The sequence below is a fragment of the Alosa alosa genome, chromosome 16 (genome assembly GCF_017589495.1).
Source record: "Alosa alosa isolate M-15738 ecotype Scorff River chromosome 16, AALO_Geno_1.1, whole genome shotgun sequence".
Lineage (NCBI taxonomy): Eukaryota > Metazoa > Chordata > Actinopteri > Clupeiformes > Clupeidae > Alosa > Alosa alosa.
In genome coordinates, this window is record NC_063204.1 from 5,177,966 (window position 1) to 5,192,496 (window position 14,531).

Sequence of the window (14,531 nt, forward strand, 5' to 3'; positions counted from 1 at the left end):
TACTGTATCAAACTAGGCTCTCTGCTGCGCAGCAGACAGTGATCTGAAACACAGTGCATTACCACTTGGGAGCGGGCCAGATACGTGAAAATGAACGCTTCCAGTCAGTGTGTTGTGGACCTTTGCTTTTGACTTAACAAAAAATTGTAGCTTTGCTCGCTGCAAACTGTTTGGAGAGAAGGTGCGGAAAGAAATCACTTCTGTCAAAGCCTGAACGGACACCCCTCAAAAATGTCCTTTGAGGATTGTGTTTGGACTTCTCTGTCTAGTTAATGTTGATTGCACTAGAACAGCTGAGATTCCATTCACGGCACCCCTTTAGATGTGAGGAAAACGTGCCAGAAAATGGAACCATTGTATGTTTTGGGCAATAGGGACCTCTCGTTTTCTCAATAGACAGCGCTCTATCATCTGACCAAGGACTGGTGGTAGGAAAATGTTTAGAAGTATATCGAGCTGTTGTAGAAAACATAAACATTTCTCTGCAGTAGCCTAAATTGAATAAAATTGGAGTAACAACTGCGGTCTTAAATAAAGGTCCGCCCAAGACCACAATCGTACAAATTACGGAGTTTCCACATTCTAAGCATGGCTTCAAACGATACATGTAATTTATTTTCCAGTTTTATAAATATCTCAGCACAAGATATCACAATGCATGTAGTTCTTTCACTCTCTCCCCCTTCTCCGATAACTTTGTTGGAGTTTTAGCGATGCATACAGCCCAAACAGCCTACAGCAGCAGAGGTGTCAGGAGTAGGCTAGTCACACTGTTTATTTTTTGTGCAGTGCACCACACGCTCGCAACGTGGCTGCGCTCTAAGCTGTTTGTGAGACACTGGCTATCCTGTCAGCTAGGCCTTTCAGAATTACATGGAACAGGAATAACTTTATTTTTCCTTTCGACATTTTTTAACATGGGATAGACTTTTTTTCCTTTCTCTGGAAACTTGTTGCTTTACATATTCTGAAGCGTTCGATTAGCAGGTGAAGCGCGTGTTTTGCCATTGACGCGGCAATGATAGTTTTTAGACCGATTTAAAAAGTTTAAGCTGTAATCGTCAATGAGATGGACGATGATCGTGATACGCAGGAGGACGCTTGCAGCAACAGCAGCGAGCCGGAGCACACGGCCGACTCGGCGGAGGACCTCGCGCCTAACCAGACACTCCAAAGTTGGGATGCGGCGCAAATTTACCAGACAATGTGTCCAGCGGAGCGGTACATGGTGGCTAAATTTACTTTATCTGCATACATTTTCTGCTGGGCAGTGCTCAAATTGTGCCAGGTAAGTTTACTTCAAGCAATTTCCCGCCGTCTAGGATGGCGTCTCGATGTCCCAAAGGCTGGTACTCCGATTAAAACCTAACATCACTGGCAACAATTATGTTGAACTTAAAGCATTTTTGTCGCACGTAAATATTCCAACAGTTGATTATTTGGCTCCATACTAGGTTACATTTCTTCCTCGCCCTAAAGTGGCTGGTGTGTATTCTCACAAGCTCACAATAAGTTACCATGGGGACCCGTTGTGGTTGGTTTTGCTGGGCTCGTGTTGTGTTATTTTTACGCAAGGCCTAATTATGAATGCATGGGAACATAGCAGTCTTCAGTCTACAACACCCACTAAAGCCAGCACAGTAAGTCATCAATAAGTGATATTTGACCCCAGTTTTATGTAAGTACCTCCAAACCTCGGACCTATCAGGGGAAGACCGACGGCTATATCACCAACGTTTTGATAAACCAGTAGGCCTACTTACCAGTTGTCCCACCTCACCTTCCTTATCACTTGACAAGTCTAACATTTAAGGATAGTTAGCCTACTTCATGGTCCTTGCTGTGAACAGTAGGTCTGCACATAATAGTCCCTTATAAGCACAGCAAGCATATCCCTATGGAGTGTTGCATTAAAAATATACTTTTGACACAATATGAGTCAGACTCTATTTGTGATTAGACATGAGCAACTAGCAGCTGTTCAGTTGTTATGGCCACTCATAAGCTACATAAATAAAACCACAAACACAGAGATATGAAAATAGTCATCTAATATCTAATGTTTAATACAACGACTTTTTTAAGCAGAGTGACATTTTGGACTGTCCCCTCTGAAAACACAGACACACTTCCACCTCATTTCTAGACTGCAGCAGGCAAAGCAATTTGGCCTCAAGAAGGGGAGGTGGAAGTCCATTTCACTGTCATGCCAGTTTTAGATTGGACACACGCTGTTTTGTTTCCATTTCCATGAATGTAAAAGCACCAGCCATCTCTACCTCCCTCCAGTCTAAATGAGCAGCAGAGCAGCTGCTAGCGTAGCATGTTTTGGCCACAGCAATAAGCTGCTGCAGCTCACTGAGCTTGCCATAGAGGCTGATGATATGCAGTCTGTGTCATCTGCTGCCATTAAAATGTCCCGGCAATGGAGCCCCTCAAAATATGGCATAACTCACCGCTTGGTTTAAATTAGAATACAGTGTCCTAAAACCTTCCTTGCCAGGGCAGAGCAACGGAATAGAGATTAGGGAGCGGATTTACAAAGCATTGTGGAAGAGCTGTACACACCGGTTGGACGCGCTACCACAGGTAATTAAAAGGCAAGCCTGGCTGTGTGCTGAGAGTCAGGTTGCACAGTCACCCGTAGGGTATGTGTGAGCATTTTTTTTTTTGGGGCGGGGAGAGTTGAGACTTGACAGAGCCAATATGGACCAGATTTGGCATTGCAAAGGTGCATCTGCTGGACAAGCAAAGTCTTGTCTGTTGTCTCTCCCTCCTCCACGTTCACGAACTCCTTTAAGCACAGTAGTTAGGTAGATGAGCTCTGTATCCTTTTTCTCCTCAGTTCCGGTTAAGCTGGTTTTAAACTATTTAAACAATTAAACAATGAATTTTTCTGCTACAGGTAAATCAGCAGTCAGTTTAAATGATCATAATTTTCTTACTTCTTACTTTTACTTCTTAGCGTCTGATGGAGTGATTGTGTCAGAGTTTTTAGGCCACATTTGTAGATGAGGTCCTCCTGCTAGATCCAGATGGTTAAAGGAATGTGCTGTGCTGACTAGGTAGAATTGAGGGTTTTCCAAAGAGCGGGCAATGCCGCTGCAGTAGGGAGGTTAAGAGTGCCCCAAGGCCCTGTTTTTGTGTGGGGTGTGGGGGGGGGGGGGGGTTAACGTTGCTGCACAACCTGCTGTGACATAACCAGATGGAGAGTGCACAGGGGTCGAAAGGTCGTGACCTCATCTTATGTCTGCAGCTCTCATTAGCCCTGTCATTCCACAATCCACATACCCCTGCAAAGACCGAATTGTATGTATCCACACACACACACACACACACACACACACACACACACACACACACACAGACACACACACACCCTATACGTTCAGGAGCCATGGCATTAGCATGGAGTCACAGCACTCCAAAGAGAGATCAAACACAGACACTGGGCACACAGGTGCTGTTCACAAGGCCGCAATAGCCGTAAAATGGTTCCGCTGCACCCCATGTAGAATCATAGGAGGCTAAATTGCCTTGATATGTGAGCTTTGTTTCACTGATCCTTGACCTTTGGGCCTAACCAGTTTCTAAGCGCATAGGATCCAACTCGTTACTCCCTTTTTTCATGTTTACAGCTTAGCGCAGGAAGTAGAGCTTAAAAACTTCAGTTGGCTTTCCACTGGTGACATTTATTACATTTTATCTGTGGGTGTGTCAGGTGGCTTGGACGAACATCTGGTGGAAAAACAAGCAAAGCAATTGTTGGGCTCTTTATGCTACATTTGTGTGATAAATATAAATGTAACTGCATCATTAAGAGCTAGCAAATTAGGAAATAAAGCATACTTTCCAAAATGCTGTTTTAAGTAAGCATTTCCATGCTTGGGGATATTTTAGAATCTCTCAGAGCTCTGCCACAGTTTTGTCCTATGGGGAGACTTGAATACATTTGAATAAACTTGAGAATGTTGTCTTCTTATTTCACAGTACAGTAACATGTCACAACCAGTAAAACTATTTTAGCATCCTTTTCCAGAATTTTAACACATTTTACTCTTCCTCTTTCAACAGGGGATAAGATGCCACCCAGCTCCAACACCAGTAAGAGACTTGGGACTTTTTACCTCAAATACATTCCAGTTATTCTTCATACATTTACTAATTTCCCAACTTTGTTTACTACTCTTTAAGGATATAGATAAGATTAGCTATTTGTTCACTAACTGAACAAATAGCGCCCACAAGAAGGATAGGTGGAACTCGTGGAACAGGATTTCTTCTGTGTAAACGGAACACCTGATAGATTATTATTTTCACTAATCATTTGCCTGACAGTTTTCTTTCCTCCATTTGGACTGACTGCCGGTTTGAACCTGTCTGTTCATTTGCCCTCAAGGGCTCGGATTTTCTTATGAAGGAGGTGAAAGGAAACATATTTGTTTTTTAATGGATTGGAATGGAGGGCAGGAATCAGAACAGTCCTGATTAAAATGCGCTGCACGCATCAGCCCAGATTCTTTCACCAGGAATCAAGTCGTGGAACTTGTGTTCTGTCAGTGGCTTTGTCTTCACATGCTCCCAGCAGAAAAACAGGATCGCATTAGAGGGAATGTGTGAGGAAGGAATTTGATTTTGCTTGTTTTGAACTACAGCCTACACTGCCTGATTGCCAATCACATTGTCATCTCAGTCACAGTTTTATTCAGCTTGATTTAACGTATGCTGGACCTATAATAAATATGTAATTATTTATGCATTATAAAAAAAAAACCTCAATTCCCATAAAAATCACCCATGAAATCAAAGCATTATTGGTACACTTACTACTTATGAAGTATTCATATATTTTCACAGTCGTCCGAACCACCAAGGCATTTATTGTAAATAATGTGGTGAGTCTTGAAAAAAGGGGCTTGCGTTTTATGCCCTCTCTGATGTTGTGAGGGCTTAACTTTGCTGGAGTGCTTGAGGGAGCTGTTTCATAAGATGTGGCCTAAGTAGGCTAGTCATCGATATTGGCTCCTTAAGCCTCCCCCAAATCCCCTCTGCTCCTTGTCTTAGTTCCTGCAGCTTGTTGCGTGTTACCATAGAAAGAGAGGGGGTGGGGGGTAGCATTGGCCCCCGCGTGTGCATGACCCGGGCCTGAACCAACAACCTTCCGGCTCATTCCGGCGCGTCCCGGAGTGGCGGGTGCATGGTTTTTCCCAGGAGATGGCCTCTCCTTGCCAACGGCAAACCTCAGACAAGGCAAGGCCTCAAAGGCCTCCGGCAGCCCCAGTAGTGACACAGCGTGCAGTGTGTAATTTGACATGAACCAACGCAGGGCACAAAATGGCACAGGGTTCCATTCCAGCCGACCGGTTCCAAATCCTTGGATGCTAAAATAAAAGCTGCGGCAGATGTGTCCGTCAGTAGTCGCTCACTCGCAGTGATGTCTGTGACTCACTCTGTGCTGCTCGGCTTTGAATGTCATCACAGTCCAGCTGTTGGTGTCTCCTTTCTTCTTGGGATCAAACGAATAGGAATTAAGGCATAATTTGACCAAGGCAGATTCAGGCAATGGCACTCAGCTGTCAGTGGCCTTTTTTGTTGCTGTTTGTGGAGACTTTGGGCCCAGTGTGTGCTTGGAGGATCTTTCGCATTATTTTGTTAAACCTCTGATGTCCCATTTTGTGTTGCATGTCTTTTCTGGCGGAGCAGATGCTCACAAGGACGCCATTCATGGCCTCTGTGTGGGCTTTTGGGGGTTGATAGTGACGTATGAATAGCTGGAGTCATTGGCTCTATTGCTTGGGACAACACATGCATTTTTCTTTTCTGTCGTCCCTGATAAAGGCCCACTTTGCCTAAGCCATAAGTTGCTATTTGTTGTTGGTTTGGCTTTATATCAGAAAAAAGAGAGAAGAGAGTTTGTGTATGAGTGAGTGAAAGCGTGTGTGTGTGTGTGTGTGTGTGTGTGTGTGTGTGTGTGTGTGTGTGAGAGAGAGAGAGAGAGAGAGAGAGAGAGAGAGAGAGAGAGAGAAAGAGAGAGAGTTGGAACAGGCCTTAGGCACTTATTCAATTTGACAGATAGAGGCTCAGTCCAGACTGGGTTACGGTGCCAGCCAGTCACGACCCGCTGTGTGTCCCTGGGGAGCTGGCCCTGGTCAAGCAGGCAGCGGGCATGTTTCAGCAGCGCTTGGCATACTTAGGCACTGACAAACCACACAAACACTGTTTCACAGGCCTTCACCTGACGTCTAACACTAGAGTTTCCTCTTTGGGGTCCAAGTGGACCAGTTTAACGGTTTCCTTATAAGATGGCTCTGTGGTGCTTCTGAAGCCTTGATTGGTAAAACATGTGACAGTCTTGGATGGAATCCGTTGTTCTTTGATGGACGTCTGCAGAAGTGAATCTCCTTCCTTTCCCCTCTTTTCCTCGTTTCCTTTCCAAAACAGCTGCACGCCCGATTCCTCACCTTTTTGACTTCCTGACTCTTTAGTATGCATGGTTGTGTGTATATGTATGTGTATGTGGTTTGTGTGGTTTGTGTGTGTGTGTGTGTGTGTGTTTTTGTGTGTGTGTGTGTGTGTGTGTGTGTGTGTGTGTGTGTGTGTGTGCTCATTCATACTTGTGGCCCCAGCTTGTCCAGTGGACTGGCCCCCCCAGTGTGTCGTGTCGCTGGCCCAGGGAGCAGGCGTCCACCTGGCCTGAGCGAGAGCGAGGGCGCCCTGCCAAAGAGGATCTCAGGAGCGGAGCGAAGCAGAGCGCAATCGGCCTCCTCCTCCTCCTCCTGCTCCGGCCGCCCATGAACTCTGTTGCCCAGTCACTCTGTTGCCCAGTCACTCTGTTGCCCATGAACTCTGTTGCCCAGTCACTCTGTTGCCCATGAACTCTGTTGCCCAGTCACTCTGTTGCCCATGAACTCTGTTGCCCAGTCACTCTGTTGCCCATAAACTCTGTTGCCCATGAACTCTGTTGCCCAGTCACTCTGTTGCCCATGAACTCTGTTGCCCATGAACTCTGTTGCCCAGCCGTGTTTCCAGCCCCTGCATTCACTGCCCCCTCTTTCTACTCCCTCCCTTTCTCTCAATGACTCACACAGAGCCTCTCTCTCTCTCTGTCTCCTGCTCTCTCTCTCTCTCTCCTCTCTCACTCTCTCTCTCTCTCTCGTGCTTTCTCCCTCTCACTTTTTCACATTTTTTTCTCCACTCTCCCTCTGGCTCTGTCCTGCTCTCTCTCTCTCTCTCTCTCTCTCTCTCTCTCTCTCTCTCTCTCTCTCTCTCTCTCTCTCTCTCTCTCTCTCTCGCGGGGGTTGGGCTGGCTGCCTCCCGAGTTGCCTGCGTTCGTCAGTGAGCACTAGTGACATGAAAGCAGGTCGGATTCCGTAGAAGTCCATGTGCTCCAGACTGAGCCAGCTCACCGGTGTTTTGGTCAGAGGATGGTTCACCTAAGCCATGTCACAGGTGAGCGACTCCAGATTCCTTATGCTTTTGTTGTCTTTTAGACCCTGGTGTTGTCCTCTCTTTCGAAACGTGTGTCCTAAAGAGTTGTCAGTTAACTCAGATCAGAAGGTGAACCCCATTTTTACAATAACAAATTAAGGACATGGAAGCATTCAGCATGTGCAATAGTGTTGTGTGTGTCTGTGTGTGTGTGTGGTTGTGTGTGTGTGTGTGTGTGTGTGTGTGTTGGGGGGGGGGGGTGTTACTAGAAGACCTTGTTTGGAGTGCTTTCAGAGAATGTGTGTGGTTTGGACAGCTTATTTTCGTGCGGAATCTAGGCAGTGCTTTGTGCTTGTAGATCCTTTTCTTGTGTGATGGCTGGGAAACAATCACAAAGCGCGTCTCAGCGTTTAGACTTGCCTGGTTTGTTGTGAGTTCAGGAATTCAGATTGGCCGTGCTGCAACGTTTTGTCAGTTGCTAATGATTTGGTACAATGTTGCTGCAGTGACAGAACTCCCATGAGGGAGTTACATAAATGACTCCCCAGATAATGCAAACTTTTCTGAACAGTGTCTTATTCTCAGTGTGCACTGGGTGCATACCAGGGTGTTGTCCTTATCACAGGGTTGTTTGCTACATGCGTGCGCAAGTGTTAACGTTACCTCACAGGCATGTGAAGCAGTTGAGTGTTTGAGCATTTCAGAAATGTCACGCGCGCAGGTTTCTGTGTTACTTTGTGTCTGTGTCTGTGTCCGGAGTTGACGTAAGAGAAAAGCCACGTGCATTTCTTCACTTGTTTTGCAACAGTGTCTAGCAGCTCTCTCTACCCTCAATCACCCTCCACTCCACTCAAATGGAGCTGCAGCAGCACCCGCAGCCAGTGTGACGAGTGTTTGGGGAACTCGATGTGCACTCATCCCAAGTCAATAAATCAGAGTCCACACACACACACACACACACACACACACACACACACACACTCACACACACACACTCACACACTCACACTCACACACACACACACACACACACACACACACACACACACACACACACACACACACACACACACACACACACACACACACACACACACACACACTCACACACACACACTCACACACACACACACACACACACACACACACACACACACACACACACACACACACACACACACACACACACACACACACACACACACAGAGCAAGGCTTGCATTCCTGTCATACAACAGGGTCAAGAGGGAGGGCTTTAGCACGTTGTTGACATAAGAGACACATCCAGGATTTTCTCTTCTGATGTGGAAAAAAAAACAGAGGGGCTTGAAGAACAGGGAAGAATCCAAATGCTCGATACGGGGCTTGTTCCCAGGCCCTAGCTGCACACTGCCAAGGGTAATTGGGATCTGCTGTGGAGGGCTGTAGCTGGAGAGACATGGTCGTGCACAAGTGTTCCGTTTCTGCCTTATCATATAGCCCTTTGAGGTCAAAATGTCAGTCACTAAGATTGATGAGCTTTCATTTGTCTGTGAGGTTCTGGGGGTGTAAGGAAGAGGGGAAGTTAAACATAGAAACTGAAAGAATAAGGACGATTGGGAGGAATGTCAAAATGAAAGAAACAATGTGAAATCGAAGAATATTTTATTTGAAAATACGAAAATCAGCCAACATTCCTAAATCTCATTTGATTAGGCCTGTAGTCTCAGTTAATCTAGTTCAAAATCTCTTGCAGAAGAATGTGTTAGATGAGGGCTTGTGTTTTTGGTGTCACCGTAGCAAGTTGGCCTGGAGCAGCTAATTGATCCCTTCTGATGCTCTGCCCTAATGGAGTTAGACATGGGTATTTACTCTTCAGATCTCTCCCAAGATTCTCAGCACAATGAGCCTGGGTTCAGATGTTTCAACAGGCCCAGATGGATGGGAGGCGAGGGCTTGTCACGAGCCAACGCGCTGGGCCCAGTTCCACCGTGAGCTCTGCGACACAAGGGACTTCAGTCTCCCTGCTTGCTTCATCGGGAATCCTCTTTGGTTGCTCCAGCCGAAAGGCATTTAGGAGCTGCAGAGTCACAAGAAGAGGAGAGGAGAAAAGAGGAGAGGAGAGGAGAAAAGAGGAGAGGAGGATTTAAAAAAGCAGACAAGGACACAAAATGTCTTCATTCATATCAATCAAATGCGTTGTCGTTGCGACACAATTGAGGATGATTGAGGAGCAGAGGCCCTGCGCTTCTCTGTGTCGACTGGGACCTGCGTTACTGGGAAATGTCTTCCACATGTGCTTGCAAATAAGCAAGCAAGCGTGCGCTAAAAGTCTCTCTTGATCTCTCATCATCAGTGTCTCTTTGAGAGCTCAAAAAAGCCCTTGGGATGGAGACCATTCCTGGAGGTTTAGATTCAGTGGTAAATTCAAAGTGAACCTGCAATTGAAACCTTCTGGTACCTTGAACTTTGTTTTTGAACCCTTTTGTATGGCTCATTAGTGGTACCATTTACCAACAATATATTTCAGGCCCCCAACTTTGACCCTAACCATGTTGAGCCATAATGTAGCATTCCAGCGCTGACAGTTTGTCAAATGACTGAGGGGTCTACGGTCCTCATCCGGCTGGCTTCGTTATATGGCCTGTTGCGTGTCTGCCTTCAAGAGCTGGCACAGTCAGGGATGGCTTGGCCAAACATGACCTCATGGGTCCAGGGACGGTCAACCCCATAAATCTCTCCACCAGTGTTTGGGATTGAGGGTATAGAGTAGCCCCCCTGCTCAGGGCCTCCACCCTGGGTGAGGGTGGTGGAGGAGAGGGAACTGGAGTGTGTGCGAGGGCATGTATGTGCGTTTGCCCCCTGCATGTGTAGCACTGTGTGTATATGTGTGAGGCAGTGCACATGTAAGTGCATGTGTCCTTGTAAGTATGACAGCTAACATTGCTTTTCTACATGCTGAGCTCTGTTGCAAGCATCGCAGAATTGCCTAACCCTGCCATTAGAGAGACTGTGTTTATGCTACACACACACACACACACACACACACACACACACACACACACACACACACACACACACACACACACACACACAGTCGTCGCCTGTCCTCCTCGGGTGCAGATGTCCTCTGCCAGTTGAAGCTGCCTTCACACAAAACAGCTGTGAGCTCTCTGTGTGTGCAGGCTGCTGTCTGCTGGAAGATTTAGAGTCTCCCGCTCGGTCTCACACCCAGAGAGCACACCCTCTTTACAAGGAAAACATGGAGAGATCTCTCTGACCTTTGACCCTTACCAGGGAGTCAGGGCTTGAGTAGCATCAGAGCGTCAGTCAGGCCAGACCAAACCAGAACATACTGCATTGTGTTCATTAGTGATTAAATACTGCATAAGGGATAATGTATAGAACGCCGGTCATTATTGGGAAAATAAGTCCCGACAGGGCGAACCAGACCCCGACTCGCCAGTGGACTTATTTTCCCAATAATGACCGGCGTTCTTTACATTATCCAGCTTATTATACGGCTACTGGCCAAAGCGAAAAAATAAACTCCACGATATGTCTCTTTACATTTATCTGTAGCCGTTTCGTTGTGGCTTTTGCTGAGAAACAAATAGTTTGCAGCACACGCTGAACTTGAATCAAACGTTCTTTAGAACACAGCTGATCAACCGTCTGCCTTCACTTTTGAATGAAAATCCGCTGCCATTGACAACGGTCATTATTTAGAGGTCATTAGACGAAAATAATGACCAGTAGAACTTTGGGAAATCCCATTCAAGTCAATGGAACGTTCTACTTGCATTGTGAAGAGCCGCATCATAAATGTAGGCAAGGCTTCAGGTAGCAGCACCTGTAGAAGATGGGTCGAGTTACCTTTTCTCCTCTTCTTAGTGGAATACCTGAAGGGAGGTGTAGGCGCTGACATAATGGAATAGGGAGATTCTCTGGTTGCCTGAAGCGTGCGTGACCTCATTTGCTGATTTCCTCAAGCCCTGGAGAGAGGGGGTGGGATGGGGGTTGATGTTGACAGCATGTCATTGGGTTCAATGTAATGGGGATTCCACAGACTTAAAGAAGGTTGTCAAGGAGGTGTGAGTGCTTATGTATGCCTGTGAGAAACCTTAAACCTCTACATGGTAAATGAGGTGTGTGTCTGTGTGTGTGTGTGTGTGTGTGTGTGTCTGTGTCTGTGTGTCTAGCCTGATGATGAAGGGGAGATGTCACTGTCTTCTTTTGTGGCACTTGGCCATACATACGCCAGTTGATGGGTTGATTGATAGATTTAATAATAACTGTAACCTCAGAGACCAAGCCCTTTAGTAGCTGAGGGACAGAAAGAATGTCTGCACGTGTGTTTTTGACAGAAACAAAGCAACTCTCTCTCTCTCTCTCTCTCATTATATTACATTTATTAATTTAGCAGACTCTCTCTCTCTCTTTCTTTCTCTCTCTCCCCCTGTGTGTGTATGTGTAACAGAGAGAGAGATGGAAAGAGAGGAGATCGAATGCTTGGTTATGCATGTCTGCTTGTGCAAATGTTTATACATGTACGCTGCATGCATGAGTTCTGCTTTAAGTCTTTGGACACTTGGTGCAGTTAGGCTTGTGTGTGCTGTGCTGTGTGCGCCTCTGTGCATATGAATGCAATATCTATTCTTGTGCGTGTGTGGGTGCCTCTCAGTGCTCTGCCTCCCAGCGGGTGCTCCTAGCCTCGCTTTGCCTCCTCAACCACTAATTTCAGAGCCACTGCCTCCTTGGCCCGGTCCAGTTTAAAAAAAAAGAAAAAAAAAGAATACTTCAGTTTAACTGGCTCTGTGGGGGCCAGAGGTCGGCAGTGCCCACAGTGGCCGTTCTGCGGACCGGTTCTGCGGACCGGTTCGACCCTGTGGTTCTGGCTTGTTCCCCTGCATCTTCCTGCTATTCTTCAAGCACTGATCGCTGCCCTCTCCAGACATACGTTGCTGATTTATTCCTGACAGACAGCGTCTCTTTCTCTCTGTGGTTGATTCTCTGTGTCTCTGTCAAACCCTTTTCTTTCTTTAATCAGCCTGTCTGTGTCTGTGTACACGTCTTCTCTAGCGTTGCCTCTGTCTTTGTGACTGCCATTGATTTGCATGTTCTCGTGCCTCTGTGGAGTAATTCAGTAAAGCTTTTCTCTGATTTTCTTTGGTTTTATAGAGATGCCCTGTAGCTATCATAGTTTTTGTAATAGTATAAAAGTATAAAAGTGTGTCTGTGTGTGTGAGTGCACGTGGTGTCTGCGGTAATGCTTCAGGATATTCTTATGTTCACATCTGTGTGTTTTTGTGTGTGTGTGTGTGTGTGTGGGGGGGGGGTGGTAGTTAATAATTCCGATGCCCCAACCCAAGGCCAGTCCTCCACAGTGAGCCAAAGCGTTTTATAGCCGACCCAGCCATTGTCCTAATCTAGAAACGGCCCGGTTAGCTTTAGCTTAGCGTAGCTTTCGCTTGCAAAAGTGAATCAAATAAAAGTATAAAAGTATAAAAGTGTGTCTGTGTGATGCTGCGTGATGTCTTTGCGCCTGGCAGCGGTGCTTTGCCGGTGCTATGCCCAAAAATAGTTCCAAATCTAAATTGGTCTAGTAAATCCCTTCGTGTTAATTTGCATTGATATTTGTACTCGATGTGAATGTACAGGTTCTCAGAAATAATTATAAAAAAAAATCTTGAGTTATTTGATTCACTTTTGCAACAACATGCTAGCTGGCAGATTTTACAGCGACTTCACTTAAGCTAAAGCTAACCGGGCGTTTCTAGATTAGGACAATGGCTGGGTCGGCTATAAAACGCTTTGGCTCACTCATCCAACTCCAGGGACTGCGGGGAGAGACCCAATTTCACCTAGGGGTGGCGTATTCCTTTAAAAGCACTGGACATAAAAGGGGCACGGATCAGTCCTCGCATACCTGCCAAAGCAACACGATTTAGGCCACATAACTCTCTGTACTTTATTTCATCATCTGACATATGCTGCTCAAGGCACCTTCAGATGAACAGAGAGAGAGAGAGCGCGTTGGGACATGCCACCCCCCCGGGCCGTGCCATCACACTGACTACGGGAAAGATGTCGGCCCACTCCGTCCAGCCAGCCAGTCAGCACACAGACACACACGCACGCACACCAGAGGATATTGGAAAACCCGCCCAGGCCACCTCGTTAAACACAACGCCTCGAAAATATTTAACCTTTACATCTACGGTTTCAAGACAAGCACTCCACTCCTCACTCTGTTCCACAGGCACTGTCTGCCAGTTGAAAGGATATGTGTGTGCGTGTGCGTGTGTGTGTGTGGGGCAGTAAAGTCCCCTCATGTCATCCAGGATGTGGTCAGGGTCCTTCATTTGGAGTCTGGTCCTGAGGCGTGGACACACCCAGGGCGCACGCTGGTGATATATTTGGAAGCCCCCTGACCAGCGTGGGTCAGAGACCCCGCCTGCAGGTGGTGGGGCGACGGGGTAAATATAGACGGGAACCTCCGGCCATGTGGAGGACTGGCCTTGGGTTGGGGGATCGGAATTATTAACTACCCCCACACACACACACAAAAAACACACAGATGTGAACATAAGAATATCCTGAAGCATTACCGCAGACACCACGTGCACTCACACACACAGACACACTTTTATACTTTTATACTATTACCAAAACTATGATAGCTACAGGGCATCTCCATAAAACCAAAGAAAATCAGAGAAAAGCTTTACTGAATTACTCCACAGAGGCACGAGAACATGCAAATCAATGGCAGTCACAAAGACAGAGGCAACGCTAGAGAAGACGTGTACACAGACACAGACAGGCTGATTAAAGAAAGAAAAGGGTTTGACAGAGACACAGAGAATCAACCACAGAGAGAAAGAGACGCTGTCTGTCAGGAATAAATCAGCAACGTATGTCTGGAAGCTAAAGCTAACCGGGCCGTTTCTAGATTAGGACAATGGCTGGGTCGGCTATAAAACGCTTTGGCTCACTCATCCAACTCTAGGGACTGCGGGGAGAGACCCAATTTCACCTAGGGGTGGCGTATTCCTTTAACTCGGGCTCTTCCTCTGCTGGGGTGGGGGTGTGTGTGTGTGGGGTGCTGCGGTGGCTCGTTGA

The 14,531-nt window shown here is 46.6% G+C and overlaps 1 protein-coding gene across 1 annotated transcript in view; it reads left to right on the top strand.

Annotated features, from left to right (window-relative positions):
• The first annotated feature begins 955 nt into the window (after positions 1-955).
• arhgef4 (Rho guanine nucleotide exchange factor (GEF) 4) overlaps positions 956-14,531 on the top strand; it is a 104,284-nt gene continuing 90,708 nt past the window's right edge. Inside the window, exons 1-2 of the mRNA XM_048267234.1 lie at positions 956-1,288; positions 4,075-4,104. Coding sequence (XP_048123191.1) covers positions 1,070-1,288; positions 4,075-4,104 — 249 coding nt within the window. The 5' untranslated portion in view covers positions 956-1,069. The remainder of the gene's footprint in view (positions 1,289-4,074; positions 4,105-14,531) is intronic.